This window comes from Hypanus sabinus, chromosome 10 (genome assembly GCF_030144855.1).
Source record: "Hypanus sabinus isolate sHypSab1 chromosome 10, sHypSab1.hap1, whole genome shotgun sequence".
Lineage (NCBI taxonomy): Eukaryota > Metazoa > Chordata > Chondrichthyes > Myliobatiformes > Dasyatidae > Hypanus > Hypanus sabinus.
The window spans coordinates 20,630,375-20,650,768 of NC_082715.1; the positions used below are offsets into that span (position 1 = coordinate 20,630,375).

General features: G+C 39.1%; 1 protein-coding gene across 4 annotated transcripts in view; it reads right to left on the reverse strand.

The window, feature by feature from the left end:
• The window catches only part of tbc1d32 (TBC1 domain family, member 32), a 210,966-nt gene that overhangs the window by 119,058 nt on the left and 71,514 nt on the right, over positions 1-20,394 (reverse strand). For all 4 annotated transcript variants that reach the window (XM_059981480.1, XM_059981481.1, XM_059981478.1 and 1 more), the window contains exons 8-10: positions 14,561-14,664; positions 14,410-14,471; positions 13,946-14,096 (exon numbers count right to left, since the gene is read on the reverse strand). In XM_059981480.1, coding sequence (XP_059837463.1) covers positions 13,946-14,096; positions 14,410-14,471; positions 14,561-14,664 — 317 coding nt within the window. The remainder of the gene's footprint in view (positions 1-13,945; positions 14,097-14,409; positions 14,472-14,560; positions 14,665-20,394) is intronic.

The following is a 20,394-nucleotide window of genomic DNA, read 5'->3' on the forward strand; positions in this document are numbered from 1 at the left end:
TTCTTGCTTCAATGACCAACACAGTCCAAGGATGTGCTGGCGGCAGTCTGCATCTGTTGCCATTCCTGTGGTGCCAACATAGCATGCCCACAACTTTCTAAACCTAATCCATATGTCATTTGGAATGTGAGCATCTGGAGGAAACCCACATAGTCACAGGAAGAACTGACAAATTCCTTACAGGAATATATGTCTCTAGCTTTGTATATTAATACCATAAAACCATATTTACTAACAACTTAAAGTTGTTGGTTGTTGCAATAAGTTGCAAAAAGTAGTGGATTGTTGGTACACTTGTGCATGTGATTTTTTTAAAGATTTGTTAAAGACTTCTAATGTTATTATAGGCATAGTGAAGAGTTAAAATCATCTGAGCATTAATTGTAAATCTATCCCACATTAATAGGAAGAAAAAGTCTGTTCTCTATAAACTGAAAAGATTTTATATCATAAATTTCAAACCATAGCTTATAGCATAAATTCTCAGCACAAATAAGATGTAAGGGCCAGGATGATTAACAGCTCATCTTTATTGTATAAGGTCCATTCAAGAGACTTATAACTGTGGGATGGAAGCAGTCATTAAGTCTGGTGGTATGTGTTGTGTTCTCTGCCAATCTTCTGCCCAATGAAAGGGAGAGACAAAAGAAAATGACTGAGGTGGAAGCAGCCATCATTAATCATGATGGCTGCTTTCCCAAGGCAGTGGAAAATACAGACAGAATCAACAAAGAGGTGGTTGGCTTTCATGATAGACAGGTTTGTATTCACAACTCTGAAATTTCTTCAGTCTTGGCCAGAGCAGTGGCTGTACCAAGTTTAATGTGTCTGGACAGTATGCTTTCTATGGGGTATTAGTAAAAATTGGTGTGGGTCTTTGGGGACATGGCCTGGTGAAGTCTATATGTATCACAGACCTACTAGCCTGATTGATTTGTAAATGCAATTAGGAATGGACAATATATGCTAGTGTTGCCAGCAATATTTACCTTCTATGTACAAAAAAAAGTTATTGTAATTGACAAGCTACAGAAACACAAGAAGTAGCAGTGACTGCTATAAAGAAAAATGCTGGTGCAGAAGCTGGGTGACCATTCTCTTCAAGAACATGTTGGGTGATAACAACATGCACAGTTCCTGGAATTTCTCCAACTGACCTGCAATAATAGAGATCTATGAAAAGGGATAGAGACTCACAAAGAAAATCACAAGCAGCTGTATGGCACCATGAAATAAATCATTATCTAAGGGAAAAAGTGGTGGCACAGGAAAAAAGGCAAGTAGTGGATAACCTATCCTTTTCTATGCTTGAAATCCCAATTATTCTTATGTCTCCAAGGTTTTTAACCAAGGATAATAGCTGGTGAAGAATAAGCATGTCATGCTTCAAAATAGAGTATGATGGTCTTTAAAAACAGCAAACTGGGGAGAGATATATGTGGGTTCTACATCAATAATTTTCAACTAATAGCAAATAATCTTGAAAGATAAATGAAGCAGTGTAGGAGAATCTACATCATTAAGGCTGTGGAGAATAGCTAACCTTCAATGATGACATCATTGACCAAGTAGTACAGGAAATGAAACATGCTTGGGAATTAGACAGAAGAATGACAGAACCGGGGAAGGAAATAAGATATTCACTTATTCAAAATGTAAGAGAATTTTGGCAATTCAGTATGAATGTTCACAGCTCTAGAAATAAATTCAAGCATTGTAAAACCACCAACATGAATAGAGAAAAATGCTTAAGTATTCTGTTTTTCATGTTAGAAGAAAATGGAAAAATGAAGGAGGTACAGTCATATTACAGTAGCAGTCACACTTACACTTCACTTCACTTAACTGTGCTGCTCAGATCAAATCTGAGAAGAGATAAATAATAAAATATGTATTACAAAACGAGTACTTCATTGATCACTGAATACTCTGGAAGAAAATTGAGAATGAGAGCAGTGCAACATTTAAGAAGATTTATACTGGTTATGGAGTGGTATCTTCCTTAAAATTTGACAGAGATTAAAAGACAGGTAGATATAGTGAGAATGCTATTCAAAAAAACAGCATATGATTGAGCAATTCTATGCAAAGCAAACCTTGAAAAAGAGATGTAAATATGCAATAAAAATAGAGAGTTAAAAATACCCAACAGGTAGGTGAAAAACAATAATATTTTGGGTTAATGATTTTTCATTGAACTAATGAAAATTAGAAATTAAACAAGCATTAATTTTAAGGGAACAGAGAAGGGTAGATGGATCAGCAGAAATATCTATAATAGGGCAGAGACCAAGAGAGCCTGAATAAAGTGTGGTGATGGCAATGCTAGCTCAGGGAGGATGATGCAGGCTGTGTAATTGAAGTTAATCAGTTTGGTGGAAATGCAAACTTAAGGGGATAAATGAACAAAAATGGAAGAGAGAAGAGGGAAAAGTCAATGCTGGAACTATGAGATTAAAAACATTGTAGAAGAACAATGTCACAAGTGTCAGAAATTGAAGTAATAACATAAAGTGTAAAGAGCACTCCTATGATTTCCTCACTTGCAGACCACAGTCAGTTTGGATTGGCAATACCAATCTCCATCAGAACAGGTGTGCCAAAAAGTTGTGTGCTCTACTTACTTTACACTTACAACTGTGTGGCTGAGCATAGCTTCAGCACCTTTATTATTTGTTGATGACACCACTGTCGTTGGCCAAATCAAACGTGTTAACAAATCAGCTGCTTATACCACATCTTCATCAAATGTTTACCGATTCTATATCCTCTGGGAACCTTCCTAAAACTTTTTATGAGGCACTAATCTCATTGATTCCAGAAAAAGGAAAAGACCCACTGGAATGTATATCCTATAGACCTATTTCTTTATTGAATGTAGATTTTAAACCCCTCTCTAAGATTTTAGCAAATAGGCTTGAGAATATCTTGCCTAATGTTATCTCAAATGATCAAATAGGCTTTATCAAAAATAGGCACTCACATTTTAATATTCAAAGATTGTTAAATATCATTTATTCCCCCTCAGCCAAAGAATCTGCATGTATTGTATCTTTGGATGCAGAGAAAGCCTTTGATAGGGTGGAGTGGCCAATCTATTTCAGGTTTTGAAGAGGTTTAATTTTGGCCCAGGATTTATTTCCTGGATTAAATGATCTACCAGGCCCCGGTAGCTGCGGTTATAGCTAATAACCAAAAGTCTCCTTATTTTAGATTATATAGAGGTACCCATCAGTGTTGTCCTCTTAGTCCTTTATTATTTAATTTGACTTTAGAACCACTTGCTATTTTTCTTAAGGATTCTAATTCTGTGCAGGGTATTAAGAGAGGGGATAAAATACATAAGGATTCATTATACACAGATGATTTATTAGTTTACATTTCAAATCCCAGGAAATCTATTCCTTTTATGTTATCTATATTTACGGAATTTGGTATTTTTTCTGGATATAACCTTAATTTACATAAAAGTGAATTATTTTCTATTAATAATTATTCTGATTATTATTATCAAATACCTTTTTAATATTGCCAAAAACCATTTCACTTACCTTGGTATCAAAATTACTAACAATTTTAAAGACCTATATAGGTATAATTTCTCCCCTTTAGTTGAATATACTCAACAGGCACTTTCTAAATGGTCACCTATGTCGATGTCATTGAAAGGTCGAATACATGCTATAAAAATGGTTATTTTACCGAAATTTTTATATATATTTTAAGCAGTTCCCTGTTTTGTTCCAAAAACATTTTTTGATAAAATAGATTCTCTTATTTTGTCTTATGTTTGTAATAATAAAAATTCTAGAGTGAATAAAGTTTTATTGCAAAAACCAAAAAAAGATGGAGGACTAGTTTTACCAAACTTTAGATGTTATTATTGGGCAATTAATATTTGTTATATTACTTTTTGGATTTATGATATAGATGACCAAGATTGCCCTTCATGGTTACAGTTGGAGGAAAATTCAGTAACGGGGCTTTCGTTAGCTTTTTTATTAGGAGCTCCCCTTCTGTTTTTGCTCTGCAGAATAGGTAGACAAGCTCTCAACCCTATTGCTAAACATACTTTAAAAATTTGGTTTCAGTTTCGTAGATTTTTTGAATTAAGTGATTTTCTACTTTCCAGTAATATTTATTCTAATTTCTTTTTTAAACCATCAACTTTGGATAAGGCTTTCTTAACATGGAAAATTAAGGGAATAAGAACTTTTTTAGATCTGTTTTTACAGGACTGTTTAATGTCCTTTTCGCAGTTAATGGATAAATATGATACCTCTAATGCACATTTTTTCAGATACTTACAGGTTTGAAATTTTTTATGTGATTTTTTACCGAATTACCCCCTGACCTGTTCTTTAAATTTGGCTTATGTTATTTTTCAGCTTAAACCTTTTCAGAAATGATTAATGGCTATCATTTATAATGAATGTTCGCATGTCACCTAATGATAGGGTTCAACGCATCTGGGAAGTTGAACTTCAACATTCACTTTCCGATAATTAATGGAGTAAAATTTATTATCTAGTCAATAATTCATCTATCTGCGCACACCATACCTTAATTCAGTTTAAGACAGTACACAGGGCCTATATGTCCAAAGATAAGTTAGTGCATATTTTTCCTAATATAAGCCCTATTTGTTACAAATTTAACGCAGAAGTGGCTACTCTAACTCATATGTGTTGGTCATGTGTAAGCTTAAACAATTTTTGGAGGGATGTGTTTACAATATTATCTAAAGTTATAGATGTGGATGTTCAACCCAATTCACTTACAGCAATTTTTGGGATTATTCCAGAGGAAGCAAGCAAAGTGTCTGCTTCTGCTCAACATGTGATAGCCTTTTCAACTTTACTGGCTAGGAGAGCTATCTTGCTGCACTGGAAAGAATCCAACCCACCTACTGTTTTTTATTGGCTCTCCTCCATTATGTCATATCTAAGCTTGGAGAAAATTAGAAGCTGGACATTTGATACATCCTTTAATTTTGAACAAGTCTGGCGATCCTTTCTTCAATATTCTCACATGATTTAATTTCTATTTATTTATTTATTTTTCTTTATTCTCTTTTGGGAAAATCCTTATCTGTGAAGGTTCGGAGATGACTGGAAGGATGTTTTTTTTCCTCTTTCTCTTTTTTCTAATTTTATCCTCAATTGGACTGCCCAATCTTTCTTTTTCTTTCTTTTCTTTTCTCCTTTTTTTGTTTTAGTTTAGTTAGTGGGTTTTTTTTTCCCTTTACCAAATCAAATTTCCAATCTTTTTTTCATGATTGCTATCAGGAGTTGTAGTTTTTTTTTGTTTTTTTTATTATATTGTATATATAACAGCGTAACATTTTACCTATCTGATCTTGACAATATATACTTTGTTTTTTTTTGCTGTTTATATGTCTTTTGTATTATCTGTTTGTTCAACTCCTCCTCTGATTTGTATATTCTTTATTTGAAAATTAATAAAAAGATTGAAAAATGCAAAAAAAACAAATCAGCATATAGGAGGGAGAATGAAAATCTGGATGAGTGGTGCCATAACAACAACCTCATAATGTCAGCAAGACCAAGGAGCTATTAGTGACTTCAGGAAGAGGAAACCAGAGGTCCATGAGCCAATCTTCATCGACGGGATCAGAGGTGGAGAGAGTCAGCAACTTTAAATTGCTTGGTGTTATTATGTTGCAGGGCCTCTCCTGGGCCCAGCACACAACTGCAGTTACAAAGGAATCAAATCTGCGCCACTTCATTAGGAGTTTGCAAAGATTTGGCATGACATCTAAGACATTGATAAACTTCTATAGATGAGTGGTGGAGAGTATATTGACTGGCTGCATCACAGCCTGATATAGAAACACCAATGTCCTTGAACAGAAAAAGTAGTGGATACGGCCCAGTCTATTACAGTCCTCACCACTGAGCACATCATCATCAGGGACCCACCACGCAGGTCATGCTTTCTTCTCACTGTGCCATCTGGAAAAAGGTACAGAAACCTCAGGACTCACACAGGAACAATTAACCCTCAATCATCAGGCTCCTCAAGCAGAGGGAATAACTTCACTTGCCTCATCACTGAACTATTCCCACAACCTTTAAAAACTCACTTTCAAGGACTCTTCACCTCATGTTCTTGATATTTATTGCTTATTTATTATTATTTCTTTTTTTTTCTTTCTTTTTGAATTTGCACAGTTCCTTGTCTTTCACACACTGGTTGTCTACCCTGTTGGTATGACGTTTCATTGATTCTAATATGGTTATTGCATTTATTAAGTATGCTAACAAGAAAATGAATCACAGGGTTGTATATGGTGACGCAAGTGATAATAAATTTACTTTCAACTTTGAAGTGAGGTAACATCTTGAAAGAGAAAAGCAGTTAACATTTTAGGATCACATGTTTTCACCAGATCACTCCAAAACCATATATGATTTGGAAAGGTTGGCTAACTGAAATCATTGAATTTGAAGAAAGTAAGGTGCCTTAATGACTACACCGGTTGCTCTGACATCTCCCATTATGAAGTGCTTTAAGAGGCCTTTATAGTATGTATTGCTCCAGCCTCCTCAGACAACCTCCACACATAATGCAATTCATCTACCTTTAACAGACTTCAATGGCAGACTTCATCTTTCTGGACCTACACACACTACTCAGATTATTGTTCACTGACTGCAGCTCTACTTCAATACTATAAGTCTAAGCAAACTCATATCCAAACTCCTACACCCGGGAAGTCAACATTTCCCTTTGCAACTGGATCGTTGACTTCCTGACAGACCACAATCTATAAGGACAGGAAGCAACACCTCTGCTATAATCATTCTCAGTGCTGGTGCCCCACAAGGGTATATCTCCAGCCCCCTTTTCTGCTCCTTATACACTCACAACAGTGTGACCAGGTTGTGTGCTAACTCCATCTACAAATTTGGTACTTATTGGAATCAATGACATAGGAAGGAAAAGCAATGAGGTCCTAAAAAGAGAATTTACAGAGCTAGGTAGAAGCAGAACCTCCCGAGTAGTAATTTCCAGATTTTTGTCTGTGCCACATGCCACTGAGGGTAGAAACAGGATGATCTGGCAGATAAATGCATGATTGAGAAGCTGGTGCAGGGGGCAGGGCTTCAGGTTCTTGGATCACTGGGATCTCTTCTGGGGGAGGTGTAACCAGTTCAAAAGTGACAGGTTGCACCTGAACCAAGAGGGACCAATATTCTTCTGGGCAGGTTTGTTAGAGCTGTTGGGAAGGGTTTGAACTAATTTGGCAGGAGAGGTGGGAACAGGAATGAAGGGTTTCAGTACAGTACAGATGGTAAAAAAGTAAAGATAAGGTGCCGTCAGCCTGTCAGGAAGGGTAGGCAAGTGATGGGACTTACTTGCAGTCAACGGACTGAGTATCAAAACATTAAGGATGCAGAATCAGAAAGGATAGCAAATATGGTACACAAGGTGTTGTATCTAAATGTGCGTAGTATAAGAAATAAGGTGGATGATCTTGATGCACTATTACAGATTGCCAGGTACGATGTTGTAGCCACCAATGAATTGTGGCTGAAGGATGGTTGCAGTTGGGTGCCGAATGTCCAAAGTTAGATGTTATATCAGAGGGATAGGAAGGTAGGCAGAGTGGGTGGCGTGGCTGGACTGGTAAAGAATGGCATCAAATCAGTAGAAAGATGTGACATAGGATCGGAAGATGTTGAATCCTTGTGGGTTGAGTTAATAAACTGCAAGGGTAAAAGGATGTTGATGGCAGTTATATACAGGCCTCCTAGCAGTGGCTGGGAGGTGGACCACAGATTACAACAGGAAACAGAAAAGGTGTGTCAAAAGGGCAATATTATGGTAGTCATGGGAGATTTTAATTTGAAGGTGGGTTGGGAAAATCAGGTTGGTAATGGATCTGAAGAGAGAGAATATGTTGAATGCCTAAGAGATGGCTTCTTAGAGCAGTCTGTCCATTGAGCCTACAAGGGGTTCAGCTATACTAGATTGGGTGTTGTGTAATAAACTGGAGGTGATTAGGGATCTTAAGGTAAAAGAATCCTTAGGAACCAGTGATCACAATATGATTGAGTTCAACTTGAAATTTGATAGGGAGAAAGTAAAGTCTGATATAGCAGTATTTCAGTGAAGTAAGGGAAATTACAGTGGTATGAGAGAGGAGCTGGCCAAAGTAAATTGGATGGAGCTGCTGGCAGGGAAGTCAGCAGAGCATCAATGGCATGCATTTCTGGGAAAACTGAGGAAGGAGCAGGACACATGTATTCCAAAAATTAAGAAATACTTACATGGTAAAACAGTACAACCATGGCTGACAAGGGAAGGCAAAGCTACTGTAAAAGCAAAAGAAAAGCAAAAATGAGTGGGAAGATAGAGGATTGGGAAGTTTTTAAAAACCTGCAGAGAGCAACTTAAAAAAAATCATTAGAAGGGAAAAGATGAAATATGAAAGCAAGCTAGCAAATAATATCAGAGTGGATAGTAAACATTTTTCAAATATGTTAAAAATAAAAGGGAAATGAGAGTGGATATAGGACTGCTAGAAAATGAGGCAGAAGATACAATAACATGAGACAAGCAGATGGCTGATGAACTAAAGGAGTATTTTGCATCAGTCTTCACTGTGGAAAACACTAGCAGTATGCCTAATGTTGTAGTGTGTGAAGGAAGAGAAGTGGGTGCAGTTACTATTACAAGAGAGAAAGTGACCAAAAAGCTAAAAGACCTAAAGATACAGAAGTCACCCAGACTGGAAGAACTGCACCCTAGGGTTCTGAAAGAGGTAACATTAGAGATTGTGGTGGCATTAGAAATGATCTTTCAAAAATTATTGGACTCTGGCATGGACTGAAAAATTACAAATGTCACTCCTCTCTTTAAGAGAAGGAAGACAGTAAAACAGACCAGGAGCAGGACTTTGATGCCAGAGGCTATTTGAAGTGCACACCATTGGGAACACTTAATAGCGAGTGGAAGCTTGTCCCCACTACCACCACTCTGCTATAACAACCTTAAGGAATCAAATAATTATAAGTAGGAGTACAGGATGGACACAGAGAACCTAGTTACGTGGTGTCATGATAACAATGCTCCCCTCAATGTCGGCAAAACAAGAGCTGTTCATTTACTCCAGGAAGAGTCGGGGGGTGGGGGGAGGGCAGGGTGGTTAACAGTGCACATGGTTTTGTTTTCATCAACAGTACTGTGATTGAGATGGTTGACAGCTTCATGCCTGTCTTGGTCAACTACGAAGACACCAAAGCCAATAAAGCTCACAGCACCTCTAATTCCTCAAGAGGACAATCAAATTTGACATATCTCCTTTCAGCCTTACCAATTTTTTTGGTGCACCACAGAAAGTACCCTATCCAGATGCATCATGCCTTCATTTGGCAACTATCCTGCTATGATTGCCAAAATTGCAGAGAGTTACAGGCACATCTTAGCACATCATAGAAACCAGCCTTCCCTTCATGGACACCTCAGATGTTAATAGCAAATTAACATATGACTCCTCATATGTTAATGGGTAGTAATGGGGGACAAAGAAATGGCGATTAACTTAATGGGTACTTTGCATCAGTCCTCACTGTGGAAGTCACAAGCAGTGTGTCAGAGGTCCGTGAGTGTCAGGGAGCAGGAGTGAGTGCCACTGCAGCTACAAAGGAAAAAGTGCAAGGTAAACTCAAAAATCTTAAGGTGGTAAGGATGGATTATATCCCAGAGTCCTGAGCAAGGTTGCTGAAGAGATATCAGATGCATTGCTCTTGATCTTTCAAGAATCACTTGATTCTGGCATGGCCCTGGAGGACTGGAAGATTGCAAATGTCAGTCCACTCTTTAAGAAGGGAGGAAAGCAAAGGAAAGGAAATTATGAGTAAGTTAGTCTAACCTCAGTGGTTGGGAAAGTGTTGGAGTCCATTATTAAGGATGAGGTTTCAAGGTACTTGACTAATGATAAAATAAATCAAAGTCAGCATGGTTTCTGTAAAGGGAAAACTTGCCTGACAAATCTTTCAGGAAGTAACAAGCAGGGTAGACAACGGAGAGGCAGTGGATGTTGTTTACTTGGATTTTCAGAAGGCTTTTGATAAGGTGGCACACATGAGGCTGCTTAATAAGATAAAATCCTATGGTGTTACAGGAAAGATACTAGTATGGACAGAGGAATGACAGGCAGGCAGGAGGCAGCAGGTGGGAATAAAGTGGGCCTTTTCTGATTGGCTGCCAGTGACTCAGGGGTCAGTATTGGGACTGCTACTTTTCACATTGCTTGTCAATAATTTGGATAATAGAATTGATGCATCATCCACAAATGTTGCCACAAAGATACAAAGTTAGGAAGTGCTGAGGAAGCAATGTGACTGCAGCAGGACTTAGACAAATTGGAAGAATGGGCAAAAAATTGGCAGCTGGAATACAGTGATGGGAAATGAGTGATAATGCATTTTGGTAAAAGGAACATTAGTGTGGACTATTATTTAAAAGGGGTAGAAGGTTCAACGTCAGAGGTGCAGAGGGACTTAGGAGTACCAGTGCAGGACTTCCAGAAGGTTAATTTATAGATTGAATCTGTGGTAAAGAAGGCAAATGGAAAGTTGGCATTTATTTCAAGGGGAATAAAATATAAAAGCAAAGAGACAATGCTAAGGCTTTATGAGACACTAGTCAGACCACACTCGGAGTATTGTCAACAGTTTTGTGTCCCATATCTCAGAAAACATGTGCAGTCATTGGTGACAGTCTACAGGAAGTTCAGAAGGATGATTCTAGGATTGAAGGAGTTAACATATGAGAAGCGCTTGGCTGCTTTGGGCCTGTACTCACTGGAATTTTGAAGAATACAGGGGGATCTCATTGAATCCTACCAAATGTTGAAAGGAATAGATAGGGTGGATGTGGAGAGGATGCTTCCTATGGTGGAGGTATCCAGAACTAGACGGCACAGCCTCAAAATTGAGGGGTGACCCTTTAAAACGGAGGTGAGGAAGAATTTTTTTTTTGCCAGAGAGTGGTGAATCTGTGGAATGCTCTGCCACAGAATGTGGTGGAGGCCAAGTCCATGGGTATATTTAAGGCGGAAGTGGTAATTTCCTAATTGGTCAGGGCATAGAACCAGAGAATCATAGAACATTACAGCACAGAAACAGGCCTTTTGGCCCTTCTTGGCTGTGCCAAACCATTGTTCTGCCTAGTCCCACTGACCTGCATCTAGACCATATCCCTCCATACACCTCTCATCCATCTACCTGTCAAAGATTTTCTTAAATGTTAAAAGTGAGCCCACATTTACCATTTCATTTGGCAGCTCATTCCACACTCCCACCATTCTCTGTGTGAAGAAGCCCCCCACCTAATGTTCCCTTTAAACCTTCCCCCCATCACCCTTAACCCATGTCCTCTGGTTTTTTTCTCCCCTAGCCTCAGTGGAAAAAGCCTACTTGCATTCACTCTATCTATACCCATCTTAATTTTATATACCTCTATCAGATCTCCCCTCATTCTTCTACGCTCCAGGGAATAAAGACCTAACCTATCTAACCTTTCTCTATAACTCAGTTTCTAAGTCCCAGCAACATAATTGTAAACCTTCTCTGCACTCTTTCAACCTTATTAATATCCTTCCTGTAATTTGGTGACCAAATCTGCACACAATACTCCAAATTCAGCCTCACAATGCCTTATACAACCTCACCATTACATTCCAGCTCTTATACTCAAAACTTAGATTTATAAAAGCCAATGTACCAAAAGCTCTCTTTACGACCCTAACTACCTGTGATGCCACTTTTAGGGAATTTTGTATCTGTACTCCCAGATCCCTCTGTTCTACTGCACTTCTCAGTGCCCTACCATTTACCTTGTATGTTCTACCTTGGCTTGTCCTTCCAAAGTGCAATACCTCACACTTGTCTGTATTAAACTCCATCTGCTATTTTTCAGCCCATTTTTCCAGCTGGTCCAAATCCCTCTGCAAGCTTTGAAAACCTTCCTCACTGTCCACTACACCTCCAATCTTTGTATCATCAACAAATTTGCTGATCCAATTAACCACATTATCATCCAGATCATTGATATAGATGACAAATAACAATGGAGCCAGCACTGATCCCTGTGACACACCACTAGTCACAGGCCTCCACTCAGAGAAGCAATCCTCCACTACCACTCTCTGACTTCTCCCATTGAGCCAATGTCTAATCCAATTTAATACCTCTCCATGTATACCTAGTGACTGAATCTTCCTAACCAACTTCCCATGCGGGATCTTGTCAAAGGCCTTACTGAAGTCCATGTAGACAACATCCACTGCCTTCCCTTCATCCACTTTCCTGGTAACTTCCTTGAAAAACTCTAATAGATTGGTTAAACCACACACAAAGCCATGTTGACTCTCCCTAATAAGTCCCTGTCTATCCAAATATTTGTAGATCCTATCTCTTCGTACTCCCTCCAATAATTTACACACTACCGACATCAAACTTACCGGCCTATAATTTCCCGGATTACTTTTAGAGCCTTTTTTAAACAATGGAACAACACGAGCTATCCTCCAATCCTCCGACACCTCAACCGTAGATATCGACATTTTAAATATATCTGCCAGGACCCCTGCAATTTGAACACTAATCTCCTACAAGGTCAGAGGGAATACCCTGTCAGGTCCTGGTGATTTATCTACTCTGATTTGCCTCAAGATAGCAAGCACTTCCTCCTCTTCAATCTGTATAGGTTCCATGACCTCACTACCTGTTTGCCTTATTTCCACTGACTTCATGTCAGTTTCCTTAGTAAATACGGACGAAAAAAACCCATTTAAGATTTCTCCCATTTCTTTTAGTTCCATACACAGCCGACCACTCTGCTCTTCAAGAGGACCAATTTTATCCCTCACTATACTTTTGGTCTTAATATACCTGTAGAAGCTCTTTGACTCCTTTACCTTGATTGCCAAAGCAACCCCATGTCTCTTGCCTCTACAGTGGTTGGTGTCTCAAAGTTGCTGCATTGATTTTTGCATTTCCCCCCCCATTATCCTCTCCTTCTCTATTCTCACTGATCTTACTATACTTAATCTCCTCCTCCAAACAGTTTGTTTGCAATATGCAAGACTTAATCACACTTCTGCAGCCAGCACCATCACCATGTGTCATTCAGCTTTTCTTTCTCTCCACTGGAACACAGAGATTCATTGCTCCCCACACTCATTCCCATTTTCTGTAACTTTAAATGCCTTAGAGTGCAGCAAAATGAATACTGACCTGAAATACTAGCTAATCCTGGTGAGTGCATTGTTGGAAGTGTCTAAGACTGAATTAAGAGTGTGCATCCTTCAGTGCCTGTTTTTCTGGTGAAAATGCTCAGCTTAATAACAAACTGCCTTCTTCCCCTTTCCTTTCCAATCCTGAAGAATGGTTTCGGCCCGAAATGTCAGCTGTTTAATAAAGCTGTTTACTTTCTGTAGATGCTGCCCCACCTGGTGAACAGTTTGTCTGTGTTACTCTGGATTCCCAGCATCTGCAGAATCTGTATGCTCTGTTCCTCCATTGTTTTCTAACTAATTTGACATTGCGCTGCAACATTCTCTGAACCCAGACATACGGTCATTCTGTATCAAACTAATTAGCTGGACAGAGCTGCCAAAGAACATTTTGATGTAGAAATAAAAAGCCTGCAACTAAATTACACCCAAAAAGGAAGCTGCAATTTACAATGACCATTTCTATTAATAAGGCAGAATAATGCAAACAAAACAAGTTCTAAAAACAGTGATCAAAAGTTTGCATGGAAAAACATCCAAAAAAGATTGTGTAGGCAAATTCTATGATTCTGCTGATTTGTCAACATCTTATTCCATTCACTTTAAGTGCACTAGCATCATTTAAAGACTCATTGTCTAACATAAATAAGCCTCTTAAATACTTATTATTTTTACCATCCATTTCTTGAACCAGGAGGCTTTTATATCCAACAGTGCCAGGAAATAGACAGGTTCCAGTACGTGGTCTGATGTGTCAGTATTAAGACTCTGTTTATGTGTTGCTGACAGTAATGACAGAGTGCTCTCCACTATCTCCTCCATAAACCTTCAGAAAATTGAAGATCGAAAATTTAGAACTATTTAGCTAAGAATCAGAAATACCTGCCATACAATATTACTCATACGGCTTTTTAAAGCAACATCAAACAATAGCTCCACAAGAAGAATATTTCAAGATATTTTTTAATTAGTCCAAATGTCTTCAGTATCATTTTATTCAGATATGATTAAGTACACTACTACCCAGTATGACAATTAATTTTAATTACAAAGCCTTAAAAATTAATTTAGATTTTAGTTATGACTTAAAATGCCTCCCAATTCTTCTGAAACTCAATTATCATAGTGTTAAAATATACTTCTCTGGATGACGAATCCAGAAGGATGGAACTTCTTTCTGAAACTCATTAAGAAGACGAAACTGTAAAAAAGTCAGTTAAGATTCATTTAAAAACCTCAACATTAATACAACTGTAAAACACAAGGGCTTCAATTTTCATCAAATGTTACCTTTTTAAGCATCTGTATAATATCAGGATTTGTTATATCCATACCAACAGAAAGAGTGGGAACTGAACATTGATGCGAAGTAAAGCAGGACTCCAAATGCTTAGCTATAAGAAAACAGATACGAGTGTAACATACATATTACAAAGAAAATTCTGTGCTGATATTTGAAGCAAATTATCAAAATGTAAGATACTGCATATTTGCAGACAAATAGTGGTAAATCAATTTTTATTTAACTTATAAGTTATAAGTAAGAAGATAGGTAAAATGCTACTAAAGGCCATTAAATTGAGGGGGTTAATGATTTGCTAAAAAGCAGGGAAAGTAGGACTCAACAATCTAAAGTACACAAAAGTTGCACTAAACCAAATAACAAATTTCACGACACATGCCGGTGATAATAAACCTGATTCTGGTTCTGGTGACTTACTCATAAAAAATCCTAATTTAAGATAGATTGGATCAGACCAGCTGTAAAACTGAATGAAGTCCAGACATGAAGTACAGATGTCTTGGAAAGGTGCGGGGATAGAAGTAATTTCTGAATAGCATGGTAGCACAACAATTTATATTGCTGCTTCACAGATAGAAGGATCCAGTATGACCGTGAACTCAACGTTGCCTGTGGAGTTTGCACACTACCAGTGAGTGAGCACTTTTCCTCATACATTTCAAAGTGCTGTTAAGTTTACAGTCTACTGAAAAATGTCCTTCAGCATAGAAAAAAAAATGGCAAAAAAATACAATGAGGAGTTAATGAACATACAAGACAAAATTAGTACAGGGATACAGTGACATAATGTAAAAGGAAATGGTAAACATGAGAAATTCTGCAGATGCTGGAAATCCAAAACAACACATACAAAATGCTGGAGGAACGCAGCAGATTAAGCAGCATCCATAGAAATGAACAAACAATTAATGTTTCTGGCCGAGACCGTTCTTCAAGACTAGAAAAGAAGGGGGAAGATGCCAGAATGGAAAGGTCGGAGAAAGGGAAGAATAATAACTAAAGGGTGACAGGTGAAGCCAGGTGGTTAGGAAATGTAAAGAACTGAAGAGGAAAGAATTTTAGACATAGACATAGAACAGTACAGCACATTACAGGCCCTTCAACCCACAATGTTGTGCGGATCTTCAAACCCTGCCTCACCTATAACCCCCCCACCTTAAATTCCTCCATATACCTATCTAGTAGTCTCTTAAACTTCACTAGTGTATCTGCCTCCACCACTGACTCAGGCAGTGCATTCCACGCACCAACCATTCTCTGAGTGAAAAACCTTCCTCTAATAACCCCTTGAACTTCACTCCCCTTACAGCCACGTCCTCTTGTACTGAGCAGTGGTGCCCCGGGGAAGAGGCGCTGGCTGTCCACTCTGTCTATTCCTCTTAATATCTTGTACACCTCTATCATGTCTCCTCTCATCCTCCTTCTCTCCAAAGAGTAAAGCCCTAGATCCCTTAATCTCTGAGTATAATCCATACTCTCTAAACCAGGCAGCATCCTGGTAAATCTCCTCTGTACCCTTTCCAATGCTTCCACATCGTTCCTATACTGAGGCGACCAGAACTGGATACAGTACTCTAAGTGTGGCCTAACTAGAGTTTTATAGAGTTGTATCATTATATCGTGTCTCTTAAATTCTATCCCTCGACTTATGAAAGCTAACACCCCATAAGCTTTCTTAACTACCCTATCTACCTATGAGGCAACTTTCAGGGATCTGTGGACATGTACCCCAGATCCCTCTGCTCCTCCACACTACCAAGTATCCTGCCATTTACTTTGTACTCTGCCTTGGAGTTTGTCCTTCCAAAGTGTACCACCTCACACTTCTCTGGGTTGAACTCCATCTGCCACTTCTCAGCCCACTTCTGCATCCTATTCATGTCTCTCTCCAATCTTTGACAATCCTCTACACTATCTACAACACCACCAACCTTTGTGTCGTCTGCAAACTTGCCAACCCACCCTTCTACCCCCACATCAGGCTTGTTAGGCATGATCTGCCCTTCACAAAGCCATGCTGACTGTCCCTGATCAGACCATGATTCTCTAAATGCCCATAGATCGTATCTCTAAGAATCTTTTCCAACAGCTTTCCCACCATAGACGTAAGGCTCACTGATCTATAATTACCTGGACTATCCCTACTACCTTTTTTGAACAAGGGGACAACATTCGCCTCCCTCCAATCCTCCGGTACCATTCCCGTGGAGAACAAGGACATAAAGATCCTAGTCAGAAGTTCAGCAATCTCTTCCCTTGCCTCTTGGAGCAGCCTGGGGAATATTCCGTCAGGCCCCGGGGATTTAACTATCCTAATGTATTTTAACAACTCCAACACCTCCTCTCCCTTAATATTAACATGCTTCAGAACATCAATCTCACTCATATTGTCCTCACCATCATCATGTTCCCTCTCAGTGGTGAATACCGAAGAGAAGTATTCATTGAGGACCTCGCTCACTTCCACAGCCTCCAGGCACATCTTCCCACTTTTATCTCTAATCGGTCCTACCTTCACTCCTGTCATCCTTTTATAGGGGAGGACAGTGAACCGTGGGAGAAAAGGGAAGGGGAGGGGCACCAAGTGGGGAAAGTGACAGGCAGGTGAAAAAAATATAAGAGGCCAGACTGGGAAATAGAAGAGGGGAGGGAAAGGGATTTTTTTTAACCAGAAGGAGAATTTGATACTCATGCCATCAGGCTGGAGGCAACCAATATGGAATGTAAGGTTTTGCTCTTCCACCCTGAAGATGGCCTCATTGTGGCACAAGAGGAGGCCATGTACCAACAGGTCAGAACAGGAGTGTGAATCTGAATTGAAATGTTCGGCCACCAGGAAACTCTATTTTTGGTGGATGGAGTAGAGGTGCTTGACAAAGCAGTCCCCCAATTTACCATAGGTCTCACTAATGTAGAGAAGGCTGCATCAGGAGCACCAGATACAGTAGACTAGGCCAGCAGATTTGCAAGTGAAGTGTTCCCTCACCTAGAAGGTCTATTTAGGGCCCTGAAAGGAGGTAAGGGAGAAGGTGAATGGGCAGGTGTAGCACTTTGGTCATTTGCAGGGATCATTGCTGGGATGGAGATTAGTGGGGAGGGACAAATAGAAAGGGAATCACAGAGGGAGCGATTCTCGCAGAAATCGGAGGTGGGGGTACGGTAAGGATGTGGTTAGTGTTAGGATCCCTTTGGAGATAGCGGAAGTTGCAGAGAATGATATGTTGGAGGTGGAGACTCACAGAGCTGTAGGTAGGGACAAGAGAAACTCCATCACTGTTAAGCCATTAGGAAGATGAGAGTGAGTATGGATGTTCAGGAAGTGAACAAGGTGTGGGTAATGGCAGTCTCAATAGTAGAGTAAGGGAAACATTGTTATTTGAAAAAGGAGGACATTGCTGATGTCCTGATAAAGAAAGCCAAATCCTGGGAAATGGGATTGATGTGATTGCTCCATCTGGCATGACATAAATGAGGCAAAAGTCCTCCTTCTATGTCCAATGTGAAACAAAAAGTAAGAAAGAGGCCTTAAAGCAGGGGTTCCCAACCTGGGGTGCGAGATGAAATTTCAGGGGGTGCAACAAACAGTGGATTGTGTCCTTGAGTGACGAGTCACAAATCATCACTCAGCCAGCTGCCAGTGTGCCTTGAGAAGTAGTAGTAACGTTTGTCCCAAGCACACTCCAGTCTCCCACTGCCCGAGCCAGCATTGAGGATTCTCATCAGTGTTACCTGGGAAGTTACACATCAGAGTTGAGGAGTCTCATCAGTGTTACCTGGGAGTTACACCACAGAGCTGTGGTGTAATTTTAGCTAGGTTACATCTCAAGAGTTAAAAATCATCTCATAATGCCAAAATCTTTATACATCCCGAATCAACGATTGAGCAATGACTTTGCGTTAAAACCAAACCTGCAGACAGTAGGTAAATTATTCAATTATAAAATTTTAAAAAGCCACATTTTGATAAAAAGCAGCTGAAGTCATTCATTCGTATTGGTCTCAATGCATTAAAGAAGTTTTTGAATTTCAAAGGTTTTTTTCCTTGTAAAAAGTTTTTTTCTTAAATCATTGATAATTTTGAATTGTGCTAGTTGAGAAGTTGAAAATCATGGTTTGCACCAAGGACTTTGAATCGTGATAGGAGTTCAAATCATTGGAAATAGGTGGGTAATTTCAGTAGAGAGTGGCCTAAAAAGTCAGGTCGTGTCCCCGTAGCAATTCCACCTGATGATTTATCTTGGCTTAACTGCAGATAATATCATAATATAATAGTCAAAAGCGTATTTCTCATGATACTTTGCTATAGGCGTGTCTGGTTGAGTAAAGCAGTCATCCCTGACTTAGTTAGATAGTTTTTCTATTATTAGCTCATATTTTTCTCTTTACCCTTAACCCTTCATCATGTCAAAAAGAAGGAAATGGAATTATGACTATGTGTGCTTTGGTTTCACTTGCACAACAGGAAATGATGGCTTGCAAAAACCCCAATGCATTCTTTCTAGCATTGTGTTTTCTAACTTAAACCTGAAGCCATCCAAACTTCAAGAGCACTTCAAGAGCAAGCATGGTGGAGCTGATGTTGAAGAACATGATGTTGGGTCACTGAAAATCAAAAGAGCTCATTTTGATTCACAAGGAACTCTTCCACAATTAGGTTTTGTTTCTGTTGAGAAACCACTACTTCTTGCTTCGTACCAAGTGACATATAAAGTGGCCAAATCCAAGAAGCCCCATACAATTGTGGAAGATCTCATCAAGCCATGTGCACTGGAAATGGCAACAATTATCCTGGGCAAAGAAGCAAGAAAATAATTTGAACAGGTGCCCCTATCAAATAACGTCATTCACAACCGAATCAATGATTCGAGTGAAGATATTTTGGACCAAGTCATCTCAGATGTCAGAGCTAGCCCTTTTGAAATCTCTATTCAGTTGGATGAGTCAACTGATGTCTCCAGTTGTAGTGAACTCATCACATTAGTGAGGTATGTCAATGATTGTGCTGTGAAGGAAGATTTCCTGTTTTGTAAAGATCTGAAAACAAAAACAACTACAAAGGATGCAATGCAGCTGGTGAAAGACTTCTTTGCCAAACATGATTTAGATATCAAAGTCATTGGTTCTGTGTGCACTGACGGGGCCCCTGCAATGCTTGGAAATAAATCTGGCTTTTCTGCATTGATGAAAAAGGAGATTCCAGACTTGCAAGTTACCCATTCTTTTCTTCATCAGCATGCTTTGGCATCAAAAATATTGCCTCCAAATTTGAAGAAAGTCCTTGATACTTGTGTGAAGATCAACAACTGGATTAGAGAGCATGCTTTGAACCATCACATCTTCAAATCATTTTGTGAGGATCTGGGAAGTGAGCATTCAGTTTTGCTTTTCCACACAGAAGTCTGTTGGTTGTCACGAGGACAAGCTTCTTTGAAATGCAGGAAGAAGTCTTTCTGGAGGAGCGTGAATGTGATCTGGTTGGGGCAATGGAATCACAGGAATTTGCCCAAATGCTGGCTTACTTAGCTGACATTTTCACTTATATGAATGATCTGAGTGTTTCTCTTCAAGGAAAAGGGATAAACATATCGAAGGCTTGTGAAAAAAGAAAAGTTACATCTTTGGCGTCGAAGGATGGAAACAGGCAGTCTCTTAAATTTTCCTTCACTAGAAGAGATGGTTGATGATACCGGATCCATACCTCCTACTGTGCGTGAAGAAATTGTGGCTCATTTGGAAATGTTGTCAGAATCGTTTGATGGATATTTTGCCGCTGGAGACCTGAAGTTTTCAGAAGAATGGATCATGAATCCATATTCCTACA